This window comes from Podarcis gaigeae (assembly GCF_964106915.1).
Source record: "Podarcis gaigeae genome assembly, chromosome: 1".
In the NCBI taxonomy this organism is placed as follows: Eukaryota; Metazoa; Chordata; class Lepidosauria; order Squamata; family Lacertidae; genus Podarcis; species Podarcis gaigeae.
The window spans coordinates 86,698,800-86,722,550 of record NC_139678.1 but is presented as its reverse complement, the minus strand read 5'-3'; the positions used below and the strand labels follow the sequence as shown (position 1 = coordinate 86,722,550).

General features: G+C 43.7%; 2 protein-coding genes across 4 annotated transcripts in view; one reads left to right on the top strand and one right to left on the bottom strand.

The window, feature by feature from the left end:
* Nucleotides 1-12,844, top strand: part of ARPC2 (actin related protein 2/3 complex subunit 2) — a 28,202-nt gene extending 15,358 nt beyond the window's left edge. For both annotated transcript variants that reach the window (XM_083751487.1, XM_083751488.1), the window contains 7 exons: nt 1,478-1,523; nt 2,147-2,333; nt 3,296-3,389; nt 5,807-5,933; nt 7,936-8,036; nt 8,238-8,338; nt 12,390-12,844. In XM_083751487.1, the coding sequence (XP_083607613.1) occupies nt 1,478-1,523; nt 2,147-2,333; nt 3,296-3,389; nt 5,807-5,933; nt 7,936-8,036; nt 8,238-8,338; nt 12,390-12,414 (681 nt within the window). In that variant the 3' untranslated portion in view covers nt 12,415-12,844. The remainder of the gene's footprint in view (nt 1-1,477; nt 1,524-2,146; nt 2,334-3,295; nt 3,390-5,806; nt 5,934-7,935; nt 8,037-8,237; nt 8,339-12,389) is intronic.
* Nucleotides 12,845-13,644: 800 nt separating this feature from the next.
* Nucleotides 13,645-23,648, bottom strand: LOC310826074 (keratin, type I cytoskeletal 18-A-like). 2 transcript variants are annotated; one of them, XM_083700595.1, is made up of 8 exons: nt 23,099-23,648; nt 20,756-20,838; nt 19,219-19,375; nt 17,981-18,145; nt 17,090-17,215; nt 15,433-15,653; nt 14,357-14,385; nt 13,645-13,819 (listed from the first exon to the last, which is right to left on the bottom strand). In XM_083700595.1, exons 1-8 carry the CDS (start codon nt 23,480-23,482, stop codon nt 13,722-13,724), a joined length of 1,263 nt encoding a protein of 420 aa, XP_083556721.1. In that variant the 5' UTR covers nt 23,483-23,648; the 3' UTR covers nt 13,645-13,721. The 2 variants fall into 2 exon arrangements, with proteins under 2 accessions (XP_083556721.1, XP_083556722.1); XM_083700596.1 differs by lacking the exon at nt 14,357-14,385 and having other exon boundaries at nt 23,099-23,643.
* Between the last annotated feature and the right edge of the window lie 103 nt (nt 23,649-23,751).

Genomic DNA, 23,751 nt, shown 5'->3' with positions numbered 1-23,751 from the left:
TTCAAAAAAACCTGCCTGTGAAACCTCATTTCACACTGCTAGTAGAGTGGGAAATATTTCCTCATGAGGTCATATGTATGTGTGAATGGGGGGTCCAATTTGTGCTACAGATTTGAATTTTCTGTGAGTATCACTGTGAATGAAGCATTCCGCTAAAGCTCTTGCGCTAAGCCCCACCTTCGCAAGCTGTGCTGGGGGGTCCTTGTGCAATTCTGTTCCCAACCCTGTTAGTTTATAAGCTATCTGGATCTTCTCAGTGCAGTTTCAAGTGTGTCTTTTTGCCTGGTCTGCATGGACACAGCTGCTGTCACACTTTAAATAACTGGGTTGTAAAGCTGCTCCTCAAAGGCAAGAGGTGTGTGTTTTGAAAATATAGAAATTCCATTCAGTGTGAAATACATGCATATAGGTACTACTTGTGTGTGTGAGATGGCATGTGGTTGGAAAAAAATGCTCTTTTCTACACTTGGCTGGCAGCAAATCACTTTCAATAATTGGATTTGGGATAAGACAAGATGTCAAAGCTCCTCTGCATATAGTATATGTTCTACCAAAATCTGGCCTGTAATCAAAGTGCTACCTTATTTTATGACTTTCTGGAAGCTTGTATATGTGATTCAGTTGTTTGAGTACTCCAGCCTCTCTTTTACTATATGAATCCAGACATGGATTGAATCCATAAACTCTGGCAAGATCTCTTGTGGCTTTACTCTTTCTTCCCAAATTAAAGCATCATGTCACCAGCAGCAAGCTTATTATATGTATGAAATTTATAGCTCAACAGGAAAAACATAATTGGCCTCTGAATATGTGGCTGGAACACCATAGAATTCTTTGGGATTAACATAGAATAACATTAAATCTAGAATCTGTCAACCAGGAAAAAAGAATTTACTTTAATGTTCCCAGAACTCAGAAGGTGAGAAATACTAAATAGTGAATAGTTTTAAGAGGCCATTTTACATTAATCTGCTCCTTGGAGTTTGTTGTCGGAACAGCGCAGTTATTGTTGCAGAAACCATGCAGGTTGTATTGCAATAATTCATTGCAGATCCACTTGTATTAAGTGCTCAATAACCTACTTCCCCCTATGCCTTTCTGCATTAGTCAGCTACTTTTAAAGAAATATTTCTAAAAATCAAGTTACTATTTCAAGCACACTGGGTTCATCTGTTCTACCCTGAACTGAGTAGTGCCAAAATAAGTATCCCAGCTGAGAAGGCTTGATGCTGTTGAGCTATGCTGTTGGACGTCAGTATATTTTCCTTTGTTGTATAAGACTTTTAACTGTTAGAGCGTGAAGTGGTTGAAAAGAACTTTTAGGGCTTCTGGATAACTGCTTGGAACATCAAGAGTGACTGGAACAAGGGTTAGGGCTTTAAAAAGCACAGGGTGAGTGAAAGACGGGAAGGTGCTGAAGAGAGCACATAGGAAGACACGTCAAAGCTCACAACACTTTTCTCTGTCTATTTCCTAGTTGTTGAAGAGAGTGTATGGAAACTACTTGGTAACTCCAGAGTCTGGTAAGCCTCTGCATAATATGTGCCCTGATAACTTGTTCAGTTTGCTGCTCCAGTATAATTACTCCCTGCTTTTCAGAAAAGGAATTGCTTTCCACCTTTTCAAGCCAGCTCTCAGTTGCGATCTCCTTGTCACTGTGCTATTTTTAAAAAGCACCGCCTTCTCCCTTCAGTGTTCCACATGGAAGGCTGAGAACATCAGAGCTTTATTTCTTAGCAGAGCAAGCTATGATTCTGGATCCACCCCCAAGCAAGCCCCCGCTCCTCTAGTTAGGGATTCTTTGTTCTGTGTAAAAAGACTGACAGGCATTCAGAAGCAGTGGAAAACCATGGTTACCTGTGACAGTACTGCTTCCCACTCATTTGTTACAAAACACAGGGGTTGGATCTACTTTCCCAACTCTGAAAGAAGGCAGAGAAATGTTTTCCTTTGGTGGGAGTGGGGTGGGGACACATTAAATGAAATGTATCAAACACTTATTTTGAATGTCCTTCCCTTGGCATGTTGGGTTGAAATAAATATTGAATGTATGATTCAGCAGTGCATTGCTTTCTCCAGAAAGTGATCCATTCAAGACTGACCAGGAGGGGAAAGTTGTGATCACAATGTCATTTGCCTGTTCTAGGTTACAATGTCTCTTTGCTGTATGACTTGGAGAACCTTCCTGCTGCCAAAGACTCCATTGTGCACCAAGCGGGCATGCTGAAGCGCAACTGCTTTGCCTCAGTCTTTGAGAAATATTTCAAGTTCCAGGAGGAAGGAAAGGATGGAGAGAGGAGAGCAGTCATCCATTACCGAGATGATGAAACTATGTAAGAAATAACTGGCCTTCCGTCTCCCGCATTTTGAAATTGGTTTCCAAACTGTGAGGTTTAGAGATGTTCAAAGGATTCTGTATTCAGTTGCGCAGTGATCTTTGTCAACCAAAAGCTCCTTTAGGGTGGTCAGTAGCAAAACATGACTGCATGTTCTGAGGTGTAGCTGCTGACCCTCAGTTGGGCTGAAGCTCTTAATTTGCAGATTCACAGCTCAAGTAAATATATACAAGTACCCCATATAAGTTGGAGGGGTCAGACGAAAGGATGTGCCATAATCCTCAGAGATAAAAGACATTGCTGAATTGAGCGCTTGCCTACTTGGTTCTGTTCAAGTTCTATGCAGTTCTCTGTGCTGTTAAGACTGAGCTGGTAATGCAAAAGGATAAAGGGACCTTCAGCCATTACCATAAAGGGGAGCAGAGCGTTGAGGGGATAGATTGCAGTGATAATTGCTTTCTGAATGGTACAGCAAGAAAGTAGTGGCCTGTGAGGAGGGGCATCATTTTGGCTGCATTTAAGGCAGCAAAATGTTCTGGGCCAGCATTCTATGCTGGCATGTGGGACAGGGGCAGTCACTATTGGCAACCTGGCCAGTGACTTACCGTGCGGAGATCTCTGCTGTGGGAGGCAACTTAAAACGCCCTCCACCTTGTGATTATCTCACATGCACAGTCCCTTTGGTACAGGGAAAGATGTTGCGCATTTCATGCCTTAAAGGTCTTCTTTGTTCCCTGCATTTGGATAGGTGGCAGGAGAGAGCAGGGAGAAGGCGGCACTGTACTTTGGTCACTGTTTTTTAAATAAACTCCACAAGGAGCTCCTGATAGCTGAATAATATGAACTGAATAGTGACAGTGGTTCACACTTGTAGGGTTGTTTTTTTTAATCCCTGTGGGTTTTTCACATTGAAGATCTGGAACGCCTAAGAAGTCTCCTTCTTTTCACCTCCTTCCTAGGTATGTTGAATCTAAGAAGGACCGTGTCACAGTGGTTTTCAGCACGGTATTTAAAGATGATGATGACGTAGTGATTGGAAAGGTGTTTATGCAGGTATGCCAGTTCAAGGTCTGTCAGATTCTAGTGGTGTATGACTTGCACATTTATGCCAGGAGTGCCATTGTGCTGCTAACTTTGAAGTGAGTTCCTTACCCTGATAAGATCACCAAAATGCTCTAGGCCAGGCATAGGCAAACTCAGCCCTCCAGATGTTTTGAGGCTACACTTCCCATCATCCCTGACCACTGGTCCTGTTAGCTAGGGATGATGGGAGTTGTAGTCCCAAAACATCTGGAGGGCCGAGTTTACCTATGCCTGCCCTAGGCATTCTGTGATGATTAAAAGGTAAAATGGTCCTACTGCACAAGCTTACAGTATACTAAAGTCTAGATGCAAAAAGGGGGATATAGGAAGGACACAAGGAAAGCCAAAGAAGCGAGTCCTGAGGTGCCACTGGGTAATAGAAGAAGGAAGTGAGTGTGTTCAGTGTAAAAGGGGGCCCTAGCAGGGCTTAGAGGAACATTAGACATACCGTATTTTTCGTCCTATAGGACGCACCGTCCCATAAGGCGCACCTAGTTTTTTGGGGGGAAATAAAGGGAAAAAATTATTTCCCCCCCCCCAGGCACGGGGCTGGGGCGGGGGAGGCCCGAGCTTCCCCCGACCCCAGCCCCCAAACAGGCAGCTCTCTGCAAGCCGTCGGAGCCCAGCGCTGGCTCCCGCTGCTTGCGGAGAGGTCCGTGAAGCCTGGACGCACTTATCTCAGCGAGCGCAGGCTTCTGCATGCAGGCAACTCCGCAAGCAGCGGGAGCGCTCCCGCTGCTTGCGGAGAGGTCCGCGAAACCTGGAGAGCGAGAGGGGTTGGTGCGCACCGACCCCCCTCTCTCTCCAGGCTTCAGCGAAAGCCTGCAGTCGCCCCATAGGACGCACACACATTTCCCCTTCATTTTTGGAGGGGAAAAAGTGCGTCCTATAGGGCGAAAAATACGGTAACTGACAAAATAAAAAAGCCTTCCATTTTGTAAGAGTTTGTGGCCCAGGCCCTGCATTTGTTTCCTCAGTATCGTTGGTTTCTATTTTAGAATATAGGAAGGAAAAATTGATGAAATTGCTCCTCCACAGGTGCAGTGTCCTTCTTTACCAGGTTCCCTACACACTACTGAATAGGAGGAAGGGATTCCAGATGAAGGAGTGGTTCTAAAAGACCTGAACCTCAGTATTGCTCTTCTAGAAATTAAGCACTGACATAAGATATTGGTGTCAGTAGCTCAAAGAGGATACAGTAGAATAGAGCATGGTGAAAGCAGAGGAGAAAAGTCCATATATAGGAGCAAGAGCATGGAGCTGTTTACTTAGTGTGAGAATTTTGAAGTAGAAGAGGAAATCAGCAGAGAAAAAGAGGAACAACATCCAAATTATGTCAAGAAAATGTAGACTACAAATTGCATTTAAAACTAAGTATAGTGGCTTAAAAATGAAAGTAAAGAATCAAACAAAAGTAATCATAGTTAATGCAAGAAATGCCAAGAAAATGAGCTTTAAAATTAGAAATATTAATTCTACATATACTATGCTCTCTGAAGCATATGTTAAAAGGCCTATTCCTCAAAGTAATGGGAGTTTTCATTGAAACAATTTGTAGGTCACACTGTCATCATTTGATTTAAAACATGGCTTAATTGTGGATACATTCAGCACTGTGCCTCTTTTGACTACATAGTATCAAAGTATCAGTAGCTTATCTTGAAACTCAATGGACCCAGATTCAGGTGCAACAAGATGTTTTTCAAGCATTTGAAGCAGTGCAAATGTGTGTGCTTCACCTCCTAGTTGATACCCAGTTTATTCATCCCAGATAAGGTAGTGTGTACTGTTAATATTTCATTTATGTTAGCTATGACGAGTCAGATTCAGCTGCTCCAAATACCCTGTCTTTAGTCAAGCATTTCTTGAAGCAATTATGTGTGCTGATAAAATGACTGGATCTTGGCAGTGAATAATACAGTTGTAAAGCACCTTGGTCAAGAGAAGGAGTAACCCTTTGTGGTGATAGCTCTCAGCTACTCTCTCGTGACCTAGTCTTAGATCATGCTTCAAGTGCACTGCCATTCTCCTGTGTCTTTGTATTCTTGATGAAGCTGCTAGTAAAGGATGTTAATGCTTCTAGCCTGAAGTGACTCGGGGTTCTGACACTAAAATTAATCTTAATACCAGTGTGATGAAAACACACATATACTATTTTGAAGGATAGTTGTTGAAGTGACCTTACCAAGCAGTTTTGATTCTAGGCTGAGATATGATAGAAGCTCAGAAGTTATACCAGTTGGGGAGAGGGACTTAATAAATATTTGGTTCTGGGCATCTGCATTCCCCAGAATAGAGAACAATTAACCCTGGCTCAGAAAGGGGATGCCTGCTGTTTTTAGTATCTGATTCATATTAACATTCTCTCTCATCCTGTCTTGTCCTAGGAGTTTAAGGAGGGTCGTCGTGCCAGCCACACAGCCCCCCAAGTGCTCTTCAGCCACAGGGAGCCCCCTTTGGAGCTAAAAGATACAGATGCAGCTGTAGGAGATAATATTGGATACATTACCTTCGGTAAGTGGGTGCTGCTCTCATCTAGGTGACCAGCCAAGTTGAAAGCTATTTTCCCATTGCAATCCTGCTTAGTTTGCTAAATGCTTAGTATCTCTTTTAAGAGTTATTTCACTTATGCATAGCTTCCTATGATGCACCTCAAAGCAATTTCACAATATAGGCATCCATAAAACAATTTCATATATAAAAATAATTCCAAATCTAGTACAGATAACCAGCTGGCATAAAAATCTCTACTTTGGCTCATTGAAAGAGAAAGGTCTTCAGTAGGTGCTGCAAGTACAATAGAGATAGTGCCTGCCTGAAGTGCAACGGGAGGGAGTTATAAAGGGCTGACACCATCACTCTATAGGCCAGTCACATGGAATGGATCTACTGATAAGTTGATATCTGCCAGACACCCTCTCATGCATGGTGCAGTGCTCTGTAGGGTATATGAATGGTGAGACAATCTTATAGGTATCCTGGTCCCAAATTGTATAGGGCCTTATACACCAGTACTAGCACCTTGAACTTAGCCAGTGGCTGATTAACAACCAGTTCAGCTTGTACAGTGTAAAAGCCTTGCTTGCATATCTCAGAAGCCAGTGGAGCATTGGAAATGGCTTTTCATTTAAAGCTGTGGTGGTGACATGCAGTCTCTTAGCATGCTTGATTTGGGGAGTGCCAAAGAAATAGCTTGCGTATCCCTAATTCTGTAGTGCAGTTGACAAATCCAGAGCTCCGTCTAGTCCTGTTTTACTGGGTGAGGAATAGTTCGTTTCCTAGTACCAAGTTTTATAAACAGAATCACTGGAAAGTAGCACGCGCGCCCCCAGTCTCCATGGTTGTATTTCAGTTAGACGAGGTCTGCCCACTTGACTGCTCCTTGTCACTTTTGGCTTATAACATCTGTCGCACCATGGTTGGAGGCAGCAATGCTTCTGAATACCAGTTGTTGGGAATTGCAGGTGGGTGGAGTGCTGCTGTGCTCTTGTCCTGCTTGCAGGCTTCCCACAGGCGTCTGTTTCGCCACTGTGAGAACAGGATGTTGGACCAGATGGCCATTGGCCTGATCCATCAGACTCTTCTCATATTCTGCACTACTGTCAACAGTGGTCTTCATCCTTGGAACAGTTAACGAAAACTTTTCCCACAGAAGCCTCTGGATGTCTAAGAAACTTGTCACTGGCAGGACTTTGCTTTGGAATATTAATGTATCTTGTCATCTCCTGAACATTTATTCTCTATGACAAAGGGGATAAGAAACTCAGTCTTGGCAGTTGCCTTCTCCCAGGTGCTCTCTTACTTTAGCAAATTGTGTTAAGGAGGAGAAACTGCCAATAATTGTTTGTGATGAATCTTAGAAATAGAGAAGGCAACTGTAGAGTCTGTTAAATGAGAGGCATTTCAACACATTTGGATACAGATAAAATAAGTACTAAATATTATATCTGCAAATAGTTCCTTGTGAATAATATTTTCTGGCTCTGGATCAGTGAGAACTATATTTTGTCCCTAAATAGTGAAAGGCTGCATAATGCCTCTTCTTTATTCACACACTAAAGAGCCTGTGAGGGTGCAAAGCTCATTGTTTGGTTTATCTAGCTGCCTAGCAGGAATAAAGTGGTGATCACTGAAAGCTGTACAAGAAGCGCTCAGGGAAGGACCATTAGGAAAGATTCAGATGAGCAAGTTTGTCAGTGATGCCAGCATTTTGTGGGACTGAGTGGCATAGCTAAGCCTGATCAAATACTAGGTTGAGTTCCTGAGTTGGAGTTGTGGAGAGATGTTGATTCCAAAGACGATGCCCTAAAGGCATCCCATTAAGACAAGCTTAATCCTGGTGTGCAGCATGGATAAGGACTTCATTATAGCCCATCTGTGCAAATGCTGCACATTCATAACTGTACATGCTGTTGGCCTTTTGAATGTATCTCTGGCCCGGGACTAGTGAGTTCCCTCATAGCTTTGTTAGTGCTTGGTAGAGAGTAACTATTTTCTGTTGCCTTCTCCTTTGCAGTGCTGTTCCCCCGCCACACCAGTGCTGCTGCCAGGGACAACACCATCAATTTGATTCACACATTCCGGGACTACCTGCACTATCACATCAAATGCTCCAAGGTACAGGAAGAGTGTTATTATAGAATCTTTTTTTCTGAAGAAGCTATGCAAAACTTCTCTTTCATATGCCTAAAATGATTCCTGACTTTCATCTTCTCCATTCTGGCATGTAGATCCTTTAGAGTCCTTAGATGAAATTTGAAATTCAAAGTACTAAGATAGATCTGCTTAGCTGCCTTTTGTATTTTGACCTATGTGCAGGCTTACATTCATACGCGCATGAGAGCAAAAACATCAGATTTCCTCAAAGTGCTGAATCGTGCCCGGCCAGATGCAGAAAAGAAGGAAATGAAAACAATCACGTGAGTATCAGAGGAACAGTTTCTTCCTTCTACTTGTGTCTTTCTTGTTTTCTTGTTGCTATAGCTCACACCTGAGGAGGAACAAAAGACTACCTTGTATTGCTGTTTAAATAATGGCAATACACAGATTGATTTGATAGTACTTTGTGTAATATCCTGGCTTGTTGAGAAGTCCCTATAGTTTCCTGCTTTGAGTAATAGCAAGTCTTTAACTGCAGCTTCTTGAACTTTTTTTCACCCATAATGCAAAGGGGCTGTGTGGAAGTGCAGGAAGCTCATCATATTTTGGCTATTAAGCAGAGATGTGATCAGATATAATCAATGTCTCAAAAGTTGAGGCCTGACAATAAAGATTAATTAATCCAGCCATATTATCTGATAAAGTTTTCTGCAAATCCTTGTGAGCAGTTCCATGCGAAAGGCAAGGCATTGCCCTAATTCACACCATGCAGCAGACAGGAATGGGATGGAGGCAAACTAAAAAAAATAGTTTCAAAACTCAGGTCTATATAGTGGAGAAAAAAGTGGCCATGATGCTAAGGGGAATCAGTGGCTAATGTTGAATGAGAAGGATGAGGAATGTTAGAAGCAAACTCATTATCATCACTTGCTTGGAATGCAACCACTTTGGCAAGTACATTAGCAAGGGATAGATCCCAGCTGCCACTGATTGGTTCTGTCGGAAGGTTAGCTACTGCATCCTTGGACTCAAAAATAGAAGTGTAGGTTAGAAGCTGCATCTGTAATTTGTTTTTGTTCTTAATATTCTCTCTCCTTGGTTTGCTGTAACCAGGCATGAAGAACTGTGTGGTTAACATGAGGAACTGAAATCAGCAATTCAGCTTTGCAGTGCTGATTCTATGGAGGCAGTGATTTTTATTTTTTTAACTTTCAACACTTTGAAGGGCTTTCAGTTCAGGGTAGTTAGTACTTCTCTAGTATAAACCTGAGATGAGTTTTGTACTCTACAGGACTAAAGAGCTGCGTAGGGCAAGTCAGAATATCACTGGTATTTAATGAGTGGGGTGCTTTCTTTTCCCTGGACAAGAGAATGGAAACTAATCCACTGTATAAAGGCAAAGGTACCCCTGCCCGTACGGGCCAGTCTTGCCAGACTCTGGGGTTGTGCGCCCATCTCACTCAAGAGGCCAGGGGCCAGCGCTGTCCGGAGACACTTCCGGGTCACGTGGCCAGCGTGACATCGCTGCTCTGGCGAGCCAGAGCCGCACACGGAAACGCCGTTTACCTTCCCGCTAGTAAGCGGTCCCTATTTATCTACTTGCACCCGAGGGTGCTTTCGAACTGCTAGGTTGGCAGGCGCTGGGACTGAGCAACGGGAGCGCACCCTGCCGCGGGGATTCGAACCGCCGACCTTTCGATCGGCAAGCCCTAGGCGCTGAGGCATTTACCCACAGCGCCACCCGCGTCCCGAATCCACTGTATACTGCTATTTTATTGACAGGGTGGGGTGAGATAAGCAAGCAAGATAAGATGGGAATAAACTTGCTGGTCACACTGGTTGTGGAGGGTATATATATTGCTCTTAAGAGCCCTTCTAGCATAGCATACCTGATCTATTTGGAGGGGGAAACGTATGAATTGATGTCGATGCCCCTGGCACTTCAGGGATCAGATTACAAATTCATTCCTTGTTGGTGCTTATATTCTACTTTTCTAAGACCCTCTTTGCCAAGTCTTTTATTGGTGATTCCTTTTACCAAGCAATGACATCCAGGGGGGCCAGCGGTGTAGTTGTGGATGAAATGGGAGATTATAGATAGGACTAGTGAAGAAGCTGACAGGTTAGCTCAGCACTTTTTTCAGCTTGTGAGACAAGGGAGACAAGCAAGTTTGTGAGAAGATTGAATGACTGTGATGGGCCATATAGCAGGACACTGCTAACCGTGCAGCATGTTTCTTCTCTGACCTGGGGCAAATTGCTAATCTTAAAGGCAGTTTTCAGTCTGATTTACTTACTGTGCTGAGGCACCATAGTGTGGGGGTTGGGCAGAGCTGGTAAAATTAAGATAATAAGCTTGAACTTAGGCCTCCTGGGGGGGGGGGGGTTGGATTAAACCAAACAGGCTCCTGTGGTCAACCCCAAAGGCTAGAACAATGCACAGCTTTGATTAAGAATGTTAAAGAATGACTCATGCCATACCCGGAATCAGAGCACATAACATCTCTTTAAAGAGGTATCTGATTTCCTTCTTAGTAGCTCCAGTTTTGTGTTGCACAGCCTTTGGATTTTGTATGAATTTTTTTTATCTTTAAAGGAGCAGGGATAGCTGCTTTCTGTGCTGATGGGAGGTTGTGACCCCTTAGGAACAAACTGGTGCTTGCAGCTGTTCAACATCTCCTTTCTTTACTTTCTGTGCTTCATCTATCTTACTGCATGATATAGCACCTGACTATTTCATTTAAATATATATATATTTCTCACTTTATAAATATTAAGGTAAAGGTAAAGGGACCCCTGACCATTAGGTCCAGTCGTGACCGACGGGGGTTGCGGCGCTCATCTCGCTTTATTGGCTGAGGGAGCCGGCGTACAGTTTCTGGGTCATGTGGCCAGCATGACTAAGCTGCTTCTGGTGAACCAGAGCAGCGCACGGAAACGCCGTTTACCTTCCCGCCGGAGCGGTACCTGTTTATCTACTTGCACTTTGATGTGCTTTTGAGCTGCTAGGTTGGCAGGAGCAGGGACCGAGCAATGGGAGCTCACCCTGTGGCAGGGATTCGAACCGCCGACCTTCTGATCGGCAAGTCCTAGGCTCTGTGGTTTAACCCACAGCGCCACTTGCGTCCTTTATAAATTTTATGACAGCAATAAATTTACACAACCAATTTAAAGCACTGAATATTAATATCACACCCCCCCCTTCGCGGTTACATATTTTATATCTATTGCCACTGCATTTCCAGTTCAGATCTATTTTACTCTTCATCCGTTATATTCTATTTAGTTTATTTTCACTGCACGTTGTTGTGTCAGTCCTGCTAATGATTTAAGCTGTTTACAATAATTTTTCAAATAGTCTTTATTAAATTGTCTCTCTTCTTGATTTCTTAATCTTCTGGTAAGTTTCACCATTTCTTCATACTCCAGCAATTTTTGTTGTCAATCTTCTTTCTTTGGGACTGTTTCTTCTTTCCACTCACCTGGCTATTTCACTTCCGTAGCCCTGTTAGCATCTGACAAAAGTCCTGAGAGGCTTTCTTCACAAATCAACAAATTTTAATATTCAACTTAAACAGCTGCGGGTAGGGCATGGAGTGTAATCCTGATTTCCAGGACTGCCCTTTGACTTTTTCTGAGTTCACTCCATACTCTGCAGCAGGGATAGGGATCCTCTGGGCCTTGACCCAATCCAGATCTCCAGGTTTCCCAATCTAGCTCCCCACCCCTGCAGCTCTGTTGCTCTGCATAGTCAGCTGAGGAGTGAAAAGGCCCCAATGTTCATCCCTAATGCGGCCCACTGAGTGAGGTGCTTGAAAGGAGAGAGAAGACAGTCTTTGTGTGTGTTTGGAGGTATAGTTGGTTGTGTGCTAAGGGTGTATGATTATTGTGTGTCTGCGCAGAAGCAAGAACCTGATAGTTTCCCAGTTGCTGCTGTGGTGGATGTTAAACAGACAAACAATGAAACAGCATGTGTGGTAGCAGCTTCTGAATCCAAGACCAATTCTGTGTAGTAGGAGGAGATCCTTTCAGTGCATTCTTTGTAGCCCCCTTTCCCTTGATCTGTGAGTTTATAGAGTTTAGCAAGCGCTGGATTTTTTTCTGGATAATGTGGTATACCCAGGAATCTGCAAGCAGGAAAAACTCAGTTGTGGTGAATTCATCCACAAAATCAGTCTTGCATTCTTCATTCTGAAGCTTGGCATTAGAATTGTTGTCATTAGTGGTGCAGGACAATGAGCAATGAGACACCTGGGTCACTTGTATGGGAAAAGTAGTAGTTATCTATGCTATGAAGTCAGGAAGGAGTGTAATGATGTAGTGACAATGTACTGGAGTCAACCTGATCTTTGCCCTCTGATTTTCTGCCAGGGGGAAGACCTTTTCATCCCGTTAACGCCTGAGGCGAGGTGAAGTCAGACAACTGTGGCAGAAGGCTGGAGCACTTGCTACCTGATAATCGTAGCTTTTTAACATTGCACCTCTCTGGGCTCTTAAGGAAATAAATCCAATCGGGTTATGTTTTCTACACAAGTTTGGGAATTGATCTGCGGAATCGAGCTGTGCTTGCAAGGACTTAATAGTTCAAACAGAAAAACAAACCTTAATTCCATTTTGATCAACGTTTCTTTCTTTCTTTCTTTTCCCCCCTCCCCTTTTTCAAGCTGTTTTGCTTTGCAATATGTTTACCGGTAATGAGTTGCAGTATTTCTTATGAGAATAATGCAATATTAACTTGTTTTTCTTCTGAGTATTTTGAGTTCACAACTCCTGTATCTGAAGAAATATTGTTGGGGTTCATTAATAAAGGAGATCTTTCTATCTTACCAATCATGGTTTGTGAGTATTCATTTTTAGATGTGCATTATTAATTTATTCTTGTACAAATTCGGGAAAGGCTATAAATAAGATGCCCAGACTTTTCAGCAGCTTCTGGCTAATGTGTGACAGACACACTTGAAAAGAAAAATTTATAGTTTGAAAGGAAGGGGGAAATGACCCTGGCAGATTAAGAGTAGCAGTGTTTTCTTTTGAATTTTAATTTCTCCTCTTCCTAGGATCAGGATAATTTCTGGGCATGGGAAGGTTCAAGTCTGCTGATTTCACTCCCCATTCTTTTAGCAAATACAGGTCTGTCAATACTCCTAATGGAGAACTCTGCTGATACACCACTAGGGCTGTATTCTCATGAGAGGTGATGTGTGTGAAATGTGATTTAAGGACTCTAGTAGGTCATGTAGCAAGCCTGTGTTGCCAAGGTTTAAGTAGTTAAAATCAGCAATGAATAATATGAGAAAGTCTACCATAGTGTTTGACAGTTCTGATGGCATAGACCCTCACTGCTGGTACTTCTGATGTGGTGGGGAAGCAACAGTCCTCTGAAAAGAAGTATAAAATACCTTCTGCTTTCAGCTTTTCAGGAATTAGTAAATGTGCACTTGCCTGTTCTCCATTGCTGCCATATGGGGCTCTAGCCTAGTAGATGAGGGACAGCAGCACTTGTTCACTCGAATGCTAATGTGGTTTATGCAGGGTCCAACCTCTGTATTCCAGGTTGTCTTTTAATATAGATTTTGACTAATCACAGTAAGCTGTGCAAGCAAATGTCATGACAGGATGTCCAGAGTTGCTAAACATTGTTTCTTTTATTCAGCAGTAAAAGGAACTTGATACAGGGATTAGCAAACATCACACTGGACAAGCCTACTGAATCACTTCCTCCGATCTCTGAGTCACCACTCGCCCATCCACAATTTCTTGTGTGGTGACCACCACCTTCTTAATGGTCTGTCTCCTGGTGTCTGCAAAAGAGGAATAAAAAGTAACTGGTTAGAGTGTGAAGCCTAGGATGGACTCGGGAGACTAGATCAGAGATCAAAAACTTGCTTTTTTAAAAAAGGAAAAAGCCTGAAGACTGCCTTTTGACGCTGCTAAATGCAACCTCCACCTTGAGGACACCTGTGCAGCTTTCAATTGAGACTGCAACTGCTGCTTGTCAATGAGAAACAGGGCTGGTTCCTAGGGTACACACTGGTAAATATGAGTTCAAGCTTTGTATGTGTGCATTACATCCTCCGATGCATAAAACTGACTTCCTGAAGATACTTGGGTACAGCCAACTGGCTTGATACAGCACTGTGCTTGGAGCCCCTGTGCATGTTGAAGAATTTACTCAGTTTAGAGTTTTTCACACCAAGCCACAGCCAAAAGAGTCCTGTTGGTAGAAAAGCAAACAACAAAGCCTGGGAGAACAACAAGCAGGTTTCAGGCAGACACACATGCAGAAGCAGGCAGCACTGTTCTAAGTAATGTCTACTGCTACAGCATAGAGAACTTACCTGCTTTGCCTGAGCTCTGCAACTCCCCTCTGAAAATACAAAATATGGCAGCTGTTTGTTTGCTTCATCCTAGGACAATTTGCTTACCGTGAGGGCTTCCTGCTACAGATTTGCTTACACACCTGTGCCACTGAAATCATTGCATTAGCTTCTACAGTCACATTTCCCATCTGCTGCCTTGTTTCCTCCAAAGTCAGTGCGGTTACTCGAGGGACTGAAATGATTGTTAGCAACCTTTCTATCACTCGTAGCTTGACAAAAATGAGGCTGCCAGCATCAGATGCCATGAGGGCTTCTGCAGCTTTAGTAATGGTTTTAGAGACAAAATTTCACTAGTAGACACCTTGTCACATCACACGGCTACAATGATAAGAGAAACAGCACCAGTGGGTTTTCCCCTTTATGCTGTTCTGAAAGATGCAAGTGCCTTCCCATTCTGTACCTTAAAACCACCTGTCTTAGCTAATGGTCTTCCTCATTCATGAAAAAGCAGAAACTGAGTTGGTTCCTCTGTCTCACAAGGCAGCTCAGAGACAGCTAAGTCATGTACTGGTTGCAGCTCTAGCTATAGAACTGAAGGTTGCGAGGGTTCAGACTTAATTAGGATGTAGATTTACTTAATCTTTTACTACCCTGATCTAGGGAAGAACAGCAAAGCACAAATGATTAATAATCTTATCCTCCTTTTATAATCTTGTAACTTGATGCTATGCCCAATATGAAGGTAGCTCCTGGTATATTTTTATTAGGAAGCAAGTATTTTCAGATGCATGCAGTGCTAGAAAAATTATGTCCTATGGATAGATACATCACACAGAATTTTGACTGGATGGAGTGGCTGGAAAACTAGCAGAAGTAGATTTCTGAAAACATGCCCCCCTACCAATGTCATATTGTGAATCAAACTTGGTAGCATGGATCATACAGGAAAAACCAACCAGGGAGCCAGGAATGGCTGCAGCTTCCTGTCAAATGTAGGTTGGGGAAGGGAAAGCGAGCCTGGTGGAAGAACTCCAGGGACATTCAACAGGCATATGACGACAAGGAAGGAAGTCAGGGGCATAACCCTTCGTTACCTGTCTGTTGCCCCCTCGATCAAGCTACGGTAGTGTTCAATCTCATTCTCTAGCTTGGTCTTGAGGTCTAGCAGGGCCTCATAGTCTCGGGCCTGCCTCTCCAAGTCAGCGCGGCAGGCTGCCAGCTCATCTTGCAGCTTGGCAATGATATGGTTGAGATTGGTCATTTCATTTTGATAGTGCTCTCCTGTGTTCTTCAAGGTATTCTCCAGCGTGTCTATCTGCATCACAAAATGGTTTGGGCTTAGGCAGTGAACAAAATTTGATACCCTAACTTTTATACAGAATTAGGCATATAGCAACAACAAAAATGAGTGAATATTGGCCAGGACTCCACAAATTCTGTAAGAGCAGCTCTCTTACTTTAATGAGTTTTAGATTTGTTCTTTCAACAGTAGTACCCTCATGTGTGTTGACTCACAAAAAACAGCTTCTGAAGCTGAGCAGAGCTTTAAGCATAGGTTGCTTTATTCATAGAGGAAGAAATCAACTTATTCAGGTAGGGGAGTCGATATGTTCCATGGGGCGAACAAAAATCTCTGGGGTGAATTTAAGTCTCTCTTGGGATTCCACCCAGTGCTTGTGCAGCTTTCAGCCATTGCCACACCTTTAAAGTTTAAATCATATTAAAATAGACATCCGTGCCAAAACAAATGACGTTTAATAGGCCCAGTCTGTAATATTTATGCAGCTTGGGGAGGTAGAACTGGTGCTTCTTGTGAAGCGGATGTAAGAAAAGCTGCATCCTTCATTCACCCACAGCTGGAGCAAGGAGCAAAAGTGTGTGTCCTTTCTTACAGTAGCATCTGTCACGCCGGAAGCCCAGCAACCACAGGTGTGAGAAGCCTGGGCTGACTCAACTTGCATAGGGTGCAGTGGCTCTCCTAGAAAATGGAAATGGAGGACAGAACTGTGTGCAGTGCATCACTGGTCCAGCACCCCTTAGCTAGCCAGCTGCCCTCTGATGTGAAGGACCATGAGCCATTGCTAGTGTTGAAGTCAGGTCAGCTTCTATACATAGAATGGGGGTGAGCGGGGTCATCACAACCTCTCTCTTTAGCAGCAATAGATCTCAAGCCAGCTCTAGGTGCTTGATAAGGCATTGGTCAAAGCAATCTTTCTCACTTCACTCTTCACTCCAAGTTGATTGGTCATAATAAAGGTATTTTGCTTTGGGGGTCAGTTCCTTTGATTCTAAGTTCAACCCTTAGCTGTGCATTCTGATGTAACAGACCTCTTATTTGATGGATTTCATCTCTGAGGAAAAACTATCTAGAGTCACTGGGGGTGTATTGGTTACAAGTGCTGAATTAAGACCCTGGGTGGCCTTGGGCCAGTTCCCAACTCTCAACCTAACCTACCCCACAGGGTTGTTGTGAGAATAAAATGGGGGGGGGGGAGAGCCATGGATGCCAGCTTGAGCTCTTTGCAAGGAAGTTGGGATAGAACTGTAATAATAACTAAATAATTTTGATACACAGATGATTGACAAAGAGCACGACAGGAGACGACACTCCTGCTATAAAACAAGTAGTGGTACTTCTTCACTGCCTGTTGCATGCTTATAATTTGCAGGAAAAAGTTATTCACTGCTCAGGAGAGCCTCTTATGACCTATACTGGGAATTGGGAAGGAAAGAGGGCACCCCTCTTCTTACCGTTTTCTGCAGAGTCTGGCGTTCAATCTCTATTCCCTGGAGCTGCCGACGAAGCTCTGTCAACTCGCTTTTGGCTTCTTCCAGCGCCTGGGCATGCACATCTGCTTCTTGAGACATGGAGTCAAACTGCAAGGGTGAACAGTAATGGCAAAGGGAAGTTACTGTGGGGGAGAGAACAATGCTCCCTCCTAGGGATGAAGCAATCTTGTTGGTTTCCCACAGTTTTTCAATTTTCCAATCATCAGTTCTCCACATTTCCATGTCATTCTGTGATTATTGTTTTTTAAAGGTCCCCGCGAAAAAATGCATCAGCATTTTAGTGAGTTACTCCTAATACACACGTTTGTAGGCAAGTTCACCTAATATACTCATTTTTGCAAAGCAGCCTCCCCAAATACAATGATTTTCGGTACGTTCTTTCCACTGCTACCTGCCATTGAATGCATACTTTACCTTAGTACAGTGGAACCTTGGTTGTCAAACATAATCCATTCCAGAAGACCGTTCAACTTCTGAAACGTTTGACAACCGAGGTTCAATGGGCGATCCGCAAATTCCATTGGGAAAATGTAGAAATGCGTCTCGGAAGCCATTCAACTTCCGAGGCACGTTCGAAAACAAGCATTCGCTTCCAGGTTTTCGGCGTTCGGGTTCCGAATTGTTCGGCTTCCTAGTCGCTCGAAAACCGAGGTTCCACTGTATATGCATTCCTGCTTGGCTGGAGAATGGCACTGCAAAATTCAGAGAAGTGTGAATTCTGAACAGTGGCTGGGTTTCAAGTTTGCGTATTGTTTTGGGGGGAAGTGAATTAGGTAGATTTGCCTTTAAAGGTGAACTCAACCCATTTTCTGTCCCGTCCCTGCTCTTCCCCTTCCCTAGCGCCCTCCTCACCTTGGTTTTGTACAAGTCCTCAGCCTCGGAACGGCTCTGCTCAGCCATTTTCTCATACTGGTTGCGGATCTCAGCGATGGTCTCACTCAGGTCATGTTTCTGTGGATTATCCACCTGCACCGTTATGTCAGATTTGGCGATCAGAGCATTGAGAGCCTCTACTTCCTGCAGACCATGCAGAAAGGGAGAAAGCCTGTTAGGGGGCAGAGGTCAATATGGCCTTTGGGGGGGAAGCATTTGTCTCCACAGAGAAGCCTGAAGTATATGTACACTTTCCTATTGTTTACTACTGTCTCATCTCCCTTCTATTTTAAGAGTCTAAATCATAAGTACTTCACTGCCAGATGTCCCCACACATTTTTCTCAGAACATGATTCCATGGGATCTAGAGATCTTACTTATTATTCTTATTTTTATTTTGTATTACATGCTTTTTATATTGGAATTTTAAATTGTGAAAAGCCCTGAGATTGATGCATAAAGGGTGGTCTACTACTACTACTACTACCAATACTACTACCAATACTAATACTAATAATAATAATAATAATAATAATAATAATACTTTTAATAATAATAACTGTCTGCAGCATGAGATATTTCTTAGCTGTATCTGTTGTAACAATGGATGCTAGTCTGGACTTTTTACATGGTTTATTACTGCAGATCATGGCACATCAGTGCAGCTGTCATAGCTTTAATATAAAATATACCCCTCAACAAACTATGCACAACTCTGGTACCAGCTCCTACCTTAGACATGACCTAATAGGGGTAGCAGACAGTTTTACTGTAAAGATCAGCATACTGATCTCTAGTTTCCAGAAAAGTTTAATCATCACTCTCCCATAAGAAGGAACTGGATTTCACATGGGCAACAAAATCTTCTTATGACCAGATCAGGTGTACTCACTCTCCATGTTTAGGTAGGGCCTTTATTTTACCCTCATAATTAAGGTGTGTATGAACCGTAGGGCTTGTTGCCTGCATAGTTGTAGCCTGAAGCAGCATCTTTCATTCCGTGTAAGCTTTATTTATTCCTCTGGTGGGTGGGTGAATGTCATTATTGGCTATAAATTATTATTATTATTATTATTAGAATAAGGGCAAGCATGTATTTACTATGGACACACATACTGACTACATGGGAAATATTCCAATCCTTTCAGAGCTGTGTGTTGAATACCTGGGGATGGACACACAGGTGGGTTCAGACGCAGCCCTCGCCAAACTGTTACCTCATGGTGGCTTTTGCGCAAGTGAGCCAGCTCCTCTCTGAGGGACTCTAGTTCCCCTTCCAACTTCAAGCGGGAATAGTTGGTGTCATCAATCATTTTGCGCAACCCATGTGTGTCCTTTTGCACACTGTCACACATAGCCTGCTCTGCATCCAGTCTGGAAGAAGGGAAGGAGGAAACAAGAAACAAATGAACAAACAAGTTGCAAGGCTGAAACCAAGTGCAAGTAATGGAACAAACTTTCACTTAACCTTTTAGACCCGGGTGTAAATCATGCTCAGGTATTTTCCCAGACCACCTCCACATTTGGGGGTGAGGGTTAACTTTATTTAAATATTGATATTAGTATTTAAATATTTTAATCTATTTTCATGGCCATTGGGATATAGCTGGTACTCTGTTGTCTCCCTGGTACTCTATTGTCTCTTCTGGCTCTGGTTGTCTCAAAAATTTAGCAGCTTTTCAAACCTTTCCTGACTGCCACTTTCCTAGATGATAGATGATGATGATGATGATGATAGATAGATAGATAGATAGATAGATGATAGATAGATAGATAGATAGATAGATGATAGATAGATAGATAGATAGATAGATAGATAGATAGATAGATAGATGATAGATAGATAAAGAAGGCTCATAAGTTCACATAGTCATATGGCTTATATGTGTATGTTTTAAAGCAAATGTTAAATTTCTATCCCATCATTCAGCTATGAAATCTAAAAGCAGTTCATGTGATAAAAGCAAACTACAAAGAATAAAAACACCAATCAATCAATATAAAACTGACAAGGAACAAGAATCCAACAAAGACCACTCCCCTCCTATTGAGTCAGACCACTGGTCCTTTTAGCGACACTGGCTGTCAGCAACTTCCTGCTGTTTTAAGCAGGAGACATTCTTAGCCCCTCCCTGGAGATGCCAGGGAGTGAACCTGGGACATGGTGGCTCAAAGCCACATATAATCGAATTTACAGAATTTATCGTGAGGTGCAGCATAGCTGAAGAAAGAGATGAGTAAATATGGTGCAGGAAGGATGTCAGGGTTGGAGGTCATGAATAGAGGTCCCAAGGAATAGACAATTAGCCACGTATACAACAGAGATTCTATCCTCATGACCCAGGTATCTCTTACAGGCAATGCAATCATAAGGACAAGAAACATTAACAATTTGTTGTGTGTCAAATACTAATTTCAGTGTAGAACCTCAAGAACTGCACTAGCAAAATTACTCCACAAAAAGTAACATACGCTAAAAGTGTGATAGCCAGTTAACACTGAAGAGTGTTAAATTAATTGATTAGAAAGTGAGAATGTTGCACTTTGAACCTGTGAGAAAGCAACATTTTCAAGGGATCCCAGTTTTTATTTTTGAATCTTCTTTGGCATATGGAATTCAACACGCAAACACCGCAAGAGACTTCATTGTGATTTCTCCTCACATTTAGGTGTCTGGAATAGAATTATACACTCCTTCCCCATGCCTGCTTTTATGGTACAGTTTTTGTAAAGGTTTGTAAACAAACAACTTACTTATGCTTGAAGTCATCAGCTGCCAACCTGGCATTATCGATTTGCAGAAGCAGCTTAACATTGTCCAAATTGAGGTCTTCCACCTGACATGGGAAGGAGCAGTTGTATATCAGTAATGCATGTACAACACAATCCTATGCAAAAATCCCACCATGTTCAAATAGGTTTGCATCAATCCCATATTCTCGGCTCCTGTTGAAAATCAGCTGCACCTAGAGGGTTGCAGTCTGGATAATCAAATGTATTTGCAAAGCAAATGAACATATTTGTTTTCATGTGCATGGCAGACATGTTCTTTGAACCATTGCATTTGGTTATACAAAATAAAATCTAGGAACCGATGGCTGCAATGTTTGCTCTGTGCTATCCAGAGTAGGCCATTTATGAGACTCCATTGTGTTGATGTGTAACTTGTTGGTAATGAAAATCTGAATGACTGAATCTTCAATTCAGCGTTCCTGTTCTGTCATAAACCACTACATCAATAAGATGTGTTGTTTTTTCTCTACAGGCTGGGTGTATCCTAGCTGGATCATGTTCCCTGTCAAACATTGTGTTCCAGGAGAGCCCTTCCTCCTTTCTCTTTTAAACTGATGTGAACCACTTTGGGAATCAATGTCTGAACAGTGGGATAAGAACATAATAACTCAACACACAAACTACCCCTCCTTTTGAGCCACTCTAGTGCATTATGGATGGACTAGCTCTTGCAAACCACCTATAAAAAGCTGATGAGCTGCTAGCCAATGCTCAGCTCTGGGAAATTTCCTATGAATGAATCTACCTGGTTAGACGCTGCACATCTCAGCACCTTTCAACCCTGGTGTTACAAGAACATGCTGAAAACCAGTTGGGCAGAAATGTAGATTCCACTAGGTGGTCAAACAGGTAATCCAAGGATATTAGCCTGAAAAGAAAGCTACACCTACCAAACCAAGGGCTTGGATTTCCAGCTTTTTAAATATGAGCTTACAACAGGGAAACAATTGGAGTTGTATGCCTCACTATGAAACCAGTACATTACAGCTGTGCTTTCTTTTTGGGGGGTGGGGGGAGGCAGGTGTTAGAAAGGGGAGGACTAGGTGATTTTTTTCCAAGGAGGTTATTACATCCCCACATTTTGGGAGTGTCTGGATCCTCCTTTGTTTGGACATGCAAGCATCCCATACAAGGAAAAAAAAGAAAGTCTATCAAGAAGGGGTTTTATTTCCATACAACTCTTATAGAAAGGGAGTGGAGGAATAAGCTTGTATTTTTAACCAGACTGTTACCAAATTGCCAAAAGAAAACAGGATCAAAAAGTTATATGGGTGTGGAGAGGGTGCTTGGTTGTTTTCTGGAAAAGCTGGGAAAACATTTAGACTGCACATGCGCATACACAACACTTTATTCTAGAATCCAAAGTGCATCTCCTCCAATTTAAAAGGTAAAGGGACCCCTGACCATTAGGTCCAGTCATGACAGACTCTGGGGTTGCAGCGCTCATCTCACTTTATTGACTGAGGGAGCCATTGCGCAGCTTCTGGGTCATGTGGCCAGCATGACTAAGCCGCTTCTGGCGAACCAGAGCAGCACATGGAAACGCCGTTTACCTTCCCGCCAGAGTGGTACCTATTTATCTACTTGCACTTTGACGTGCTTTCAAACTGCTAGGTTGGCAGGAGCAGGGACCCCATCACGAGGATTTGAACTGCCGACCTTCTGATCGGCAAGTCTTAGGCTCTGTGGTTTAACCCACAGCACCACCCATGTCATATGCTTTTCATTGGTGTTTATATGGATTGTGGTAATACCATGTACATGAAGTGCTCTGTGGCACTTTTAAAACACTGGATATCCATATCACAAATGGGTTTAGGGCTGAGTCTGGCTCCTTTGCACCAGTTCTCCTCCAGCTCTGCTTTCCACCATTCTCTCTTGCCTTCAACCTGTATCAGGTCAATGTGTCCCCTTGCCCACTGACTCTACTTGCCCAGTTTCTGACCTTTCCACCCGTGCCTTTATCTTTTGCACTTGCCAGAATCGCCTGGATTTACCTGCAGTACAAACACTGGGCAGCAAAGCGCTAGCAATCACGCTTTCCAGCGAGTTCCATTGAACATAGTGGGGAAGAAAACATGCGTGAAAGGAACCGTGGCCTTGGTGTGTGTAGCTGTGTTGGGGTCCTATGAAGTGCTGGAATGATCTGCAGATGACCATCCGTACCTGGAGATGGAGAATCACCTGAAAGGCGCTCTACTATCCTCTCTAGCCAAGCCCACCAGCGTTTTGCGTCCCCTCCGCTCGCATCCCTTTCCCACCTGCCAGGTGTTTCACCCCGTCCCTTTCAGCCGCGCCCCTCACCTGCTTGCGCAGCTCGGCCAGGGGCCTTTCGCAGGCTTCCCAGTCTTTCTGGCCGATGGCGCCGGCCTTGCGCGCTCGGATGGCGGCGATCTCCTCCTCCAGAGCTCGGTTAGCCACCTCCAGCCCGCGCACCCGCTGCAGGTAGCCGGCCAGGCGCTCGTTCAAGCCCTGCAGCGCCTCCTGCTGCCGGCCTGGGCCCAGCCAGGCGGGAGCCACATCCGCGCTGGCCCGCGCCGCCGGGAGCGCCGCGTGCAGCCGGGACAACGAGAACCAGGAGTCGGAACCGCTGGAGCTGCCGCGCACGGAGCCCGCGGAAGAAGCCGGATAGAAGCGCCCCGAGGCCGCGGACAGGGAGCCGCTGCGCGGACGAGAATAGAACGACATCGCGCCACTTGGCGCGCTGGGCGCCCGCACCGGCCCGTTATATCCTCCAGGATGCTCATTTGCATGCCCAGGTAGCGGCCAGCCAATGGGAGAGAGCCTAGCTGCCACATTGGAAGAAGAGAATCCGTTTGCCTAAGCCTCCTTTGTTTGCACGAGGGATTTTTTTTTTTTTGGAGGGAGGGTCTTTCGCACAAACTTTGGGCAGCCTTTCAGGCGCTCGTCTTGGACCGCCGTAATAATCTCAAATAAGAAGGACCAAAGGGGCGGAG